The 12107-nt window shown below is 33.8% G+C and overlaps 1 protein-coding gene across 2 annotated transcripts in view; it reads right to left on the minus strand.

Annotated features, from left to right (window-relative positions):
* The window catches only part of LOC126811970 (relaxin receptor 2), a 55489-nt gene extending 43842 nt beyond the window's left edge, over positions 1–11647 (minus strand). For both annotated transcript variants that reach the window (XM_050538064.2, XM_050538063.2), the window contains exon 1: positions 11263–11647. In XM_050538064.2, coding sequence (XP_050394021.2) covers positions 11263–11413 — 151 coding nt within the window. In that variant the 5' untranslated portion in view covers positions 11414–11647. The remainder of the gene's footprint in view (positions 1–11262) is intronic.
* Between the last annotated feature and the right edge of the window lie 460 nt (positions 11648–12107).

Genomic DNA, 12107 nt, shown 5'->3' on the forward strand with positions numbered 1-12107 from the left:
TTACTTGCTAACTAACGTAATGTACCAGAACTGTTGATGACCTATCCACAATGATCACCGAGCCTATAAATGTTAATACCAGCTAGAAATCTCCAGGTAGAAAATAAGCTTTTAGAAGATCGAAATCAATAACATGTATGGAATCACGATCTTATTTGAAAAATATATGTGAATGACTTTAACAATTTTCAGACAGTTAAGGTTTGGTGTGACAGGTTAAGATATTAAAAGCAAAGGTGATCAACCAAATTCAATACTTTATTTTGACCTAAATCGTATGGTATAGTTACTAACATTGCAGACATACTGCAGAGTTTAACATTTCTTTTAGAAGGTGGTTGATATTCCAAGATTTAATAATAACGTTCCTTGAAATGGGATTCTTTTAAAAGCGTGAATTACCTGGATCTAAAAATAAATTACAAATATTCCTTAGACCCCCTCCCCCCCACCCAAAATAAATCAAGTTTATCATTGAAGACCATCAAAGAGTGGATTAGTTATTGAGCCACCCTGCTGTTGAGTTAATTGAACAATATTGCACTATCTACTTCTATTTCCCCTAAAAGTATCATTAATAGACCATTTGACAGCATACAATCTGAAACATGTATTTCATTCATTACGTTTCCAACATCAAAACTACTTAAAGTGGCATTATCGGCGGTTGGTAAAACATAATTTTGGACTTGCATTGATTTAATCATACGAAACCTATGCTACGTTGTCTGTCTACAATTAGACAAGAAGCTAATTTGACAATAATTTTAGTTGAAAACACTAAGTCTGCTTATTTAGTCTGTGTGTGTATGAAAGACGCAAAACGTATAAGATCCGTATAACAAACCAGTATACTAATTTAGCATTCAGACCACACATCTATAGATATATTCTCAAAGAAAATTGTTTCATCGAGGCGTATTCAAAACCCGGAAGCATTAAGAATTTCCGGTAGATCTACTGATCTATCGCTGAGAAAAACAATTTTTGAAATACATTAAAGCCAATTGAGGTTTTTTTTTATTGCAAAGAGCTCTGCGTACCCTCTAGGTATGCCAGAGTATGGATACAAGATAATTATATGAATCTATAGTTGTTATGCATATAGCTTGACTATATGAAATCAAGAGTTTACTCTTATAAATATTAAAACTACTTCATAATAACCACTTTTCTATTAGATAAATGTAATGATGATATTTATATTGTAGTTAATGCAGTGTTAATGATTAGAATGATGATTATTGTATTATTATGGATGTTATAAAGCTAATATTTTATAAAATTAATTCGATGTATTTTCTTGTTGAACCTGATAATGTATCTTTAATGTCAGACATACACGATTATGTTCCAATATAGATTCGTCTCTACATAATTACCACTTAACGTTGTTTTATTGGCAGAGGTCAAAGCCGTGATGTACGGGTCAAATCAGCATAAAGTAGGAAATAAGTAGTTGAGCATAGTTCGGGAATTAGGACAAAGACCGCTTTGAGTATTCAATAAACGTTTTTCTGGCAGTAAACAGTCATTTATTTCATTTGATATAAATCTGTATTCGTGAGTAACTTATTTTTGCTTAGTAATAGCGAAACAATAGTAATAGCCTATTTTAGCGGTTTTCTGATGAAATGTATCGTCGAAAAATATCGATGGATTTGGTTGTTTTGGTTTTTTTTGCAATGGACATTTAAAATTGGTTAAAATAAACAATGTTTAGACCTTAAATTTGACTGTTTTGTTTTCTCGCTTTTATGAAAAATTCAAATCTGAGTCAAAACCAAATAAATATATTGCATGGTTCAGTCCCCAACATACTAATGGGGGTATTCGTTCAACCGTAGTTAAATGGGAGTCATTTCGGGACTAACATATAGTTCAATTTTATTTCAGTAAATCGATTGCTCGTAGGGGTCCATAGCAGTGGGAGGAAACCGGAGGACCCGGAGAAATTTCATGAGGATCGACAGGCTACACTACTCCTTGTCACGTACAACCGGGAAATCGAAACCACGCCAACTGACTCAATGACAGACCTTAAGATGCAACGCGCACGCGCTAACCATTCGCCCCCCTCCCCGCATGTTGTATAGCGGTAGCACACCGCATGGTGTATAACAGGTGTATTCCCACGAAGGCGCAGTTACAGAGCCTGACCAAAATTAATCCTTCCCACGAAGGCGCAGATATCGACTTGTCGGCTTTCGTTTGAAGAGAGGCGCGTTGCTATTAAGATCCAATTAACGGTGTTAAAGATTTTATGAATTTATGTTCACTCTGAAGCTAGTTGGAAAAGCCCATCCGAATGTTTTTGAAATGATAACATTTTTACAACAAGAACAAAATATTAACCACCAAGGAAGAGATATAAATATGCTCAAATCCAAAGCCAGCTCCAGGAATTAAAAGGAAGACACGAGGAAGAGGAATTGACTTTAGTCGAGTATTTAGACAGGAGGTCTTATTTGGCGAAATTAAATTAATTTTTGTTATAGTGTAGTTATGTTTTCATTTCTTATGCCAAAAATGATGCTAAAATGTTGGTTAATTAGTAACATTGGGGATTATTAAAGTGTAAATTCTTATAATAACAATCTATAACACCATTGTTATGATTTTAATCCATTTTAATCCCTAGGAGCTGGATTCCCACGAAGTCGTCGAAAACAACCGCGTTTAATCCGTTACGGTCAATAACTGCGCCTTCGTGGGATTAAACCGTATAACAATGGAAGACTGCATGGTGTATACCTTATTCGTCATTCCCTTTGGTGTAGAAAATAGATGGTTAAACCCCATATCATTTTATTTTCCTGTCTACAGTCAAACTATAGATTGACTTAAACAATCTGTTTAAACTTTTAATTGTAAATATATTAATATGATAATTACGATGTATTTCGTATAAAATACTTTATACTGATATATATTATATCCATTCCTTCTCTGAAAGAAATCCACAATGAAAGACTAACATTTATCTACCTCATCCATTTTACTCGTATCTGCAACAGAACTTGACAAATCGTGATTGTTCCAAGAACACAAAAATATATGGTAATTTGAGCAGCCGGAGTGGTTTTAGGCAAAATGTGATCAATTTTAAGTCGTTTTTGCAAATCACCGAATGGTAATTTTAAGCCAAAGGGGATTCAGATGTAGAAAAACACACCGAACTATTATCTTTTCCTATCTTATTATATTCTTCATATCCGTTTTCTATTAGGTAAACTTTTACCTTTCAATGCAGACATCTTGTCAAAAGTACAACCATTGATAACTACGCTCAAAATCAAGTAATTTGAATGAAATTTTCAATATATTCATTTTGAATTATCTATTTTAGACATATTATAAATCTTACATAATGCTATTTTAGACATATTATAAATCTTACATAATGGAGATCGCATCGTGGCTAGAGATGGTATTTGTTTAGATCTCACTAATGGAATCTGAAAGAATGTATGGCAATATTGAACGAATGGAATGAGTTTTAATGTCTCAAGGCGCATCTATGATGCGATGTAGGAGTATTTTACTCGGACAGTGGCGTTTCCACTTATTCTTCTTGGATTTCCATTTGCCCCATGGTTCTTTTACTTGCACGTTGGTGTGTACACGAATGAACCACGAAAAAGTCCCATACCAAGATTCCAACCCGTATCATTCTAGCGACAGACAGTGCCTTGACCACTCGACCATCACGGCCCAGATATTGAACAAACACTTCATTAGTATAATTTTTTTTCTAATTATTTTATACGTTAATTTTACATAAGATCATTTGAGTTTACATCATGAGAATTAATTGAAAACGAACCAAATGTTACATCATCAGTCCGCATTCTGTTTATTTTGACTCTACGTGTAAACTTTCACGATATATTATCACAACCCTATTCTTTTTGTTGAAATCAAGATGCTATTAATAGTTGTTTTATAATATATTTTGTAATGGAAAAGAAAGAAATTAAAAGTGAAATGCCAAATTGCCATTTTAAAAGTGTTTAGAAAAAGGGGGAAAACACAATAAAAAAACATAATCCAATATCCCCCCAATCGGCCACCGTTAAGGATTTTCTGATTGTTCAGTGTATTGTTATTATTATTACGGTTATAACTAGTGACTTTGGGGATATACGAGTTGATGATAAACTTGTATTTTAATGACATATTGATAACGTGTGAACAATAAGATGTATCTGATTTATATTTCCTACATAAATTGAAGATTGTTGTATTTTGATACTAAATATGAGCGTGTCTAAATAAATCCTTATTGAGAATTGATTTTTTTTTTCAATACCATTCTTTTTAAAAGTTTTCACGAGAATATTTACAAGAATCAGTCTTTTGATCTTCTTTTACGTGTTGGAGACCTTTGTGCTGGGACATGGCCCTTTCGTTTGGAAATAAACACATTCACTTGAAAACATAGATTGCCAGACAACGAAACATATACCACAAAAGCGTTATTGTCGAAGTCTTTTTGCCATGATATAGTTTACACAGTTTTACATGACGATAACCTGAAAGAGGAATAGCCCTGGAAGTCATTACCCAAATGAACTATACATCAAATATAAATTTCAAAATTTCAAAATTTCTTACCAAAAAGGCATAACTTTTCAGGACTAGCAATTCCCCCGCCCCCTCACTTTGAGATCAGGTAATAATTTACTAGTCTTGATCAGTCCAATGTATTTAAAGTAAATATGACAACGGAAAGATAACTCTTCGATACATGCGACCTAATGATTTTGAGTATCAATAGGGTTATTCCTATTAGCTGAACAATGAATGACCTGTGTGTACAAGAAATTGTGGACGGCGGTCACGATAATAGAAAATTATCTGTAGCCTCTGGTGTGTTAAAAAAGAAATAAGAAAAACGGGTATGGTCGACGTGGCTGTATATAAAGCTGATAATGTCTCTGAGAGGCGGCAGTGATTTATTAATAGAAAATTAATGTTGTTATTATGGTATGACTGAAGGTGAATATAAAAACAAATTACATCTAATTTTTTATTTATTAGAACACAATTAAAGTAGCCTGGGGGACAATAACTTGATGTCTCACGTATGCTATCGTTGATCGATCTAAATTCCAATTTACCGATTACTTCCACCCGAGGGCAATCTACTGGTAATTGTCTTAACATGTGTTTCACTTTTTATGTGACACGCTTGAGACGAAAATTTTTAAACTGAAAATGTGAAAATATAAATATGGAGTTGATCCTTGGTAATTGGGTAAACAATAAAACATATAGGAATGTGTATACATGGCGTCCACTACAGATATATCTGTTAATCAATATTTCACTGAATACTAACATAGATTTATATGTCACTAAATACGAACATTATGTACATGTCCCCAAATACTAACATAACTGTATGTTTCAATGAATAATACCGAATACCGAATACTAACATACTATATAACATAGCTATATATGCAACTGAAAATTTACATATCTGCATTGTCACTGAATACTTATATAACTGTATATTTCACTACTAACATATAAGTCGATGCCACTGAATATTAACATATAAGTTTATGTCACGGACTGAATACTAACATAAAAGTTTATGTCACTGAATACTAACATAAAAGTTTATGTCACTGAATACTAACATATAACTAACATATAAGTTTATGTCACTGATTACTGAAATATAAGTTTGTATCACCGAACACTAACATATATATTTAACATATAAGTCGATGTCACTGAATACTGACATAGATGTCTATGTCACTGAATACTAACATATACTCTTCAAAAAAAGTAGGGGATATTGAATTGCACATACCTATGCAGGTTGTGATATGATAAATAGTCATGGACACTTGACATGCTTTGAGGGTATGTTCACAATGAAGAACTTATCGCCCCAACAGAACCACTGACCTGCACATGCGACACGCAATAGCGCCATACACGTGAGAGGTGTTCATTGTCAAATTTGACACTTCAAGGAAGGGTTGATGAAAACTGTCGCGTGGTGGTTTATCCTATCCATGCTTGCTTTCCTATCGGTTCTTGCATAAGATTTACTGTTTCTCGCAATTTTGCTTTAGTGTGTTACGTTTAATTTGATCGGGAGACGTGTTTGTCGACGTCAACGTCAACCGACAACACTGCAAGAATTGGCCATGGCACTGCAAGAGAAGTGGATCAGATTGCCCCAAATTGTGATTGGACGGTTGATTAGGAGCATGCCAGGACGAATTGCTGAATGTCTGCGGATTGGTGGAGCAATTACTCATTATTAAGACAAAAATCAAAAACGTCCATTTTCACTTTTGACAGTGTATCTCTTTGCGAGTGAAATGGGGCCGTCAGATAAGCCGCCCATATGAACTGTTTGTGTTCATGTGTAGGCAATTGGTCTGTTATTAACATACACTGATTACCTCTAATAAAAACAGCAGTGCATTTCCGCAGTTTTGTATTGTTTCTGAATATCCCCTACTTGTTTTGAAGAGTATATATATTTATGTCACTGAATACTTACATATAAGATGATGTCACTGAATACTAACACATAGATGTCTATGAACGAATATATCACACCTATATTATATTGTATCTGTTAAAATAGCACTAGTTCGTTGATTTGTTTCAAAAACAGAGACTTCCACTTAAAACACATCAGATCAACCCCAAAAATGTAGCGATTCTTCAGACACCCAAAAAGTGACCAAATTGAATACCCACCTGCAAGGAATTACTAGCCAATAATTAAAACAAGTGTTTATGTTGAAACATACCACCAATCAGCACCTGCAAACTAACATGCCACAACACAAGAAGCAATGCAATCCAGAAGAACTTACACTTACACGCACGGGACGACAAAAAAATCGACATCAAACTTATTTTAAAGATGACACAAGAATGCACATTCATTCTTAGATAACATTTACACTTTCAACATATTTTTAAAGTCAACAATTAAATATTTTGACAACGACGATACAAAAGAAGTATGGTTAATCAAAAGAGAAATCTTGACATCATTATCCCAATGGACACAACATTTCTATAACGTAATTTACAATAAATATCAAACGTCAATTTAAGTCACAAGGGCCTTAATTTGCTTTAAATCATAATGTCAAAATATATGTAGTTTTATATTAGAAAATATATTTCAACAAAAAAAAAGATTAAAGATATATCCATTGAAATTTATTAACGCCATCTATTTCAGGTCAAATTTATTTTTAACCGAAATTAATTTGGAAGCTACAATGATAGATAGTATCATTCAGATAATAACAAATATGTTTTTGTGCTGGAGACAAGTGTTCAACATTTTCACATATAGTAATTAGCCTGTGCAAACACAGAGCATTGGTTGTAACTGGCACAGATTTAACTCTTGCACAATCAATCTTTAAATGACGAATTTGCCTTTTAGTAGAAGTGATGTCTGAATAAACTCTTAAAAAATACAGTTTTAACAAAATGCAAACGGCAAGCAGTTGATCTGTAAAGAACGAAGAACGTTACGCTATTAATCACGGAGAGATGTCCAAAGTATCTTCAAATATTTTTGTCAATAATTTACTCGAACTTAATTCTTTTATGTATCTAAATCACGAAACAACGTGATCTATGGATATATCTCACAATCTTGTGGGGCAGAATTGCAAAACCCAATTTAATAATATTACTGCTAATATCGCCATTTATTAACATTTACCAACCCTTGTTGACCGATCTCGTGTTGCTGAGAACACAGTTGCCAATACATCCTAAATCTGCGTGTTTACGATATAATGGAAACATCAGAAAAGCATCCCCAGATAGATACAGGAATAAACTAAATACCATCATAGCGACATTTGATGTCAACAGTGACATTTACCACAGTTTTACAGATTATACATTGGTATGGAAGGAATGTCACTAGAAATCACTTTTTCGCTTGGGTATTGAATAATTAAATTGAAACCCACGAAATCATTCTGAAGTTTGGGTCAAATGTCAAATGAACACTAATAAGAAGCTATGTGCTTGTTAAAAGGAAAGCCAAAGCAAAACAAAAGATAGGTTGCCAGACAACGATACATACGCCCACAGCAGCTAAGTCGTCCGGTCACTTTTTATGCTTGTGTTGGTAATGGGAGCATTCCTAATTTTGTTAGTGGTAGACATAAAATGAGTGAGGGTTAGGTGGAAAAAGGGAGTGAACTGAGTTTTGGGTTAGTGGATGTTGTTAACCGCTTTAAAATAATTTGATTATTGTCTTGAATATTCCGTTGAAACGAATTTATATTGCATGCGGGTGGGTGTGTGGTGGGCTGGGGGCGGGGCTGGGGGCGGGGGTGGGGTGGGTTGGGGGCGTAGCCATAAGCACAATGCACAATTTTCAAGTCAATCGCACAGTAACTTGAGGCTCTAGAGCATCAACAAGATTGATCAAATTGACTAAGGGCCATAACTCTTGACAGTAATTATTGGAAGTTGTTGAAAATTAATGGGCTTCGTCTCATTAACATAAACACTCTGTATAATGTTTAAGTCAATCTTATAACTTTAGCTTCTAGAACATCCACAAGATTTTTTTAAATCGATCATGTGTGATAACTCTAACAGTAATTAATAGGCTTCTTCGTCCCATTAACATAAACACTGTGCATAATTTTAAAGTCAATCTTATAACTTTGGCCTCTAGAGCATCCACAAGATTTTTGAGATCAATCAAGTGTGACAACTCTAACTGTAATAAATACGCTTCTTCGTCTAATGACCACAAACACTGTGTATCACATTAAAGTCAATCGGATGATAACTTTGTCTCTAGAGCGTCCACAAAAATTTTCAAATCAATCAAATGTGATAACTCTAGCAGTAATTAATGGGCTTCTTCGTCTCATCAACATAATATTAATGTCTTATAACTTTAGCCTCTAGAAAATCCACACGATTTATCAAATCGATCAAGTGTGATAACTCTAACAGTAATAAATAAGTGTCTTCGTCTCATGACCACAAACACTGTGTATCAAATTAAAGTCAATCGAATGATAACTTTGGTCTCTAAAGCGTCCACAAGAGGCATAAATCACTCAGCAATTATCGGAAATCGCTGAAAATCGATAAACTTCTTCGTTTCGTGACCTTAAACACAATGCATAAATCTAAAGTGACCTTAGCCTCCACAAGATTTTTCAAAGTGATCAAGGGCCATAAGGCAGTTAATATCGGAAATCACTGAAAATCAACAGGTTTCTTCATCTCATGACCATAAACACTATGTATATATTTAAAGTCAACCGAGTGATAACTTCTGCCTCTAGTGATCAAACACTATGTATAAATTCAAGTTAATTGGGTAATAAATGTGTGTGATTGTCTACGATATCACCTTAGGTGCAAGTGGACGTAAAACTCTAGAAACGAACGAACGAACGTAATAAATGTAGCTTTTAGAGTGCCCACAACCAATTGTGGACGCCGGACCGACGGATGAGAGTGACGACAATATATAAACACATTTCAATGTGGGCGCATAAAAATATACATCAATCAAAGCACTAGAATCAAAAATTTGTATATTTTTTCTTGAAAGTCCGGCCCAACCAACCTCGATTCGAACGTAGGTATAACAGCTATTCACTTAAGGTTTGTGTTTGTATTCAGAAAAAGGTTTTATATTACGAAACAATAGTATTCGACAGTTATTAATGTTGCTTAATGATTTTGTTCACTAATTTGCGTACAGGATTTGTCATTTTGCGAATTAAAAACATATATCTCTATCACACTTATAATAAACATTAAGACCCAGCTCACCTGGCGCAGCTTCTCATTAATATGAAAATTCGCATAATAGACTGAGTTCAATATTAATGGTATACTCGTATAAATGATCTTAAATAAGAATGTTAAAACCAAATAAAATACTACGACCCCAATGAACAATAAATTTTCCAAACACAACTATTAAATACTAGGCCACACAAGACAAAAACTGCCTTCCCACAATCATTATCTGGAATCTAGCTAATACATTACTGCTCATACATGTAGTCTATGATATTTTTTTTAGCATTAAGAGGAAAGTAAGATAACATAAAAACAATACCTAATTGTATAAAACAACATTTATGATACTCCTGAAAGGCTTTAAACAGATTATAAAAGCATAAATGTTGCCAGTCAACTACATATACGCCCACTAGAAGAACACGATTAGTCACAATTAGTTTATTTAAACCTCGCATTATAATTTTTAGTATAGTCAAGAAAGGTATATATATAAATGGTCATCCAACCAGGAATATCCCTGGAAATGATTAAGAACAAAGTCATTGATAGCCAAGCCATAATGATAACTATGTCGATATACATGTAGATATGTTTGATGTTAAAAATTTATGATGACAAATAACCCCTTGCAGATGTGAGCGTATGTAGCTTGGAGATAGGGGCGCCTTCTCAACCTCGACTTCCGGGTACTCCGGTTTCCTCCCACAGGAAAGACCCCTGCGCCTGCGCTAGGATAATAAAAATGAAAATAAGACAACTTGTCTGCGATATCAACCTCGGTGGAAGCAAACGTTAAACATTAAGAACAACACAAGCCAAGCCAATCTACCAACGCCCTTTCAAAGACCTAGACAATCCATACACGTTAGAAAAGATAGGATGATAACCTTAGCTTTCTAGATCCCTAAAGTCACTGTGAAATCTTCAGGATATTTACAACATTTGGTCAGATAGACAGATGCCTTGACAATATAGATTGTGGTCGTCTAAAAACAAAGTTCATTAATAACCCGACTTTAAGAAATAGAAAATATATGATAATTTTGCAAAGAATTATTTATGTTGTATCTTCAATATCAAAATCAATATGAAATTGATGTACACGGTGCACTATTTCTACAATTCTAATCAATCGTTATACCCACATAAATGATCAATACAAGAAATGTTTGAATTTTGTTCTTCTTGAGGTGAAAATATTCAATTAATTTTAAAGTGGGAATATTTAATAATAAATCTTGAAGTGAGAATATTCAATTAATCTTGAAGTGAGAATATTCAATAAATCTTGACGTGACCATTATTCAATTAATCTTGACGTGAGAATATTCAATTAATCTGAATATTCAATTAAAGCTTATTTATCAACAAATGAAGTATATTAATATTTTTGTGTTTTTTTTCTTGAACTGAGAAATAGCAAATATTCAGTTAAAATAAACTTAATTAATTTCTGCTTACCACAAACAATTACAACAAGTAGAGCTGATAGCAACATGGTTAAGAAGAACCCAAGATAGAACTTTCCTAGTCGCCAATAATCTTTACAATGATTGCTGGCATCCAGAGACCGCCTACCGTTGCTTAGGTCTGTATCAATTTCGTCAGCCATAACACTTTCTCTTTAAGTCATTAGCTACCAATTATACATTTCATACACATCTAATAAAACATAACACTTCAACATTTTGTTTAGAAAATTGTAGCTTTAACATATTGTAACAGTGTTATGTCATATCGCGATAGGCGTTACAGATGTAATGCTTTCATACACAGCTGTAATACTGTAATACACAACAGGTACACATACGTAACGCAAACGTAGTCAATCCACTCTCTGTTGCTGTAGTTTAAAATTAAGATGGTTTCTACAAAACTGGTTTACACTCAGTTTTAAAACGAGAAAAAAAAACAAGACGCGATCTCAATAAACTGATGAAAGCGATAAAAAAGAAAACATACTCCGATATTTATGGCACTTGCGTGGAACCGATTTACATACACGATCGCCGTTAGTTGGCGTCAAGCCAATGTCTTTTCCCTCAATCACGTGCCCTTGCAGACATTGTCAGGTGGTCATTCTTATTATATTCATGGTTTAATTGGCTAGAACTTTTGTTTCAATAAATTAAGCCACTTGAAGGATGATTAAATCTTTCTCTAATGTGAAGTTAAATTAAACATACGGTATTTCATTCAAGATTGCTTCTAGTTCCGACTATTATAAGGGATTAGTGTTAAAACTGGTCGCTCTTACATTCGTCGACGTTTTGAGACAGTGGCGGTTTTGATTTATATGGTTACTT

The sequence above is a fragment of the Patella vulgata genome, chromosome 2, assembly GCF_932274485.2.
Source record: "Patella vulgata chromosome 2, xgPatVulg1.2, whole genome shotgun sequence".
NCBI lineage: Eukaryota > Metazoa > Mollusca > Gastropoda > Patellidae > Patella > Patella vulgata.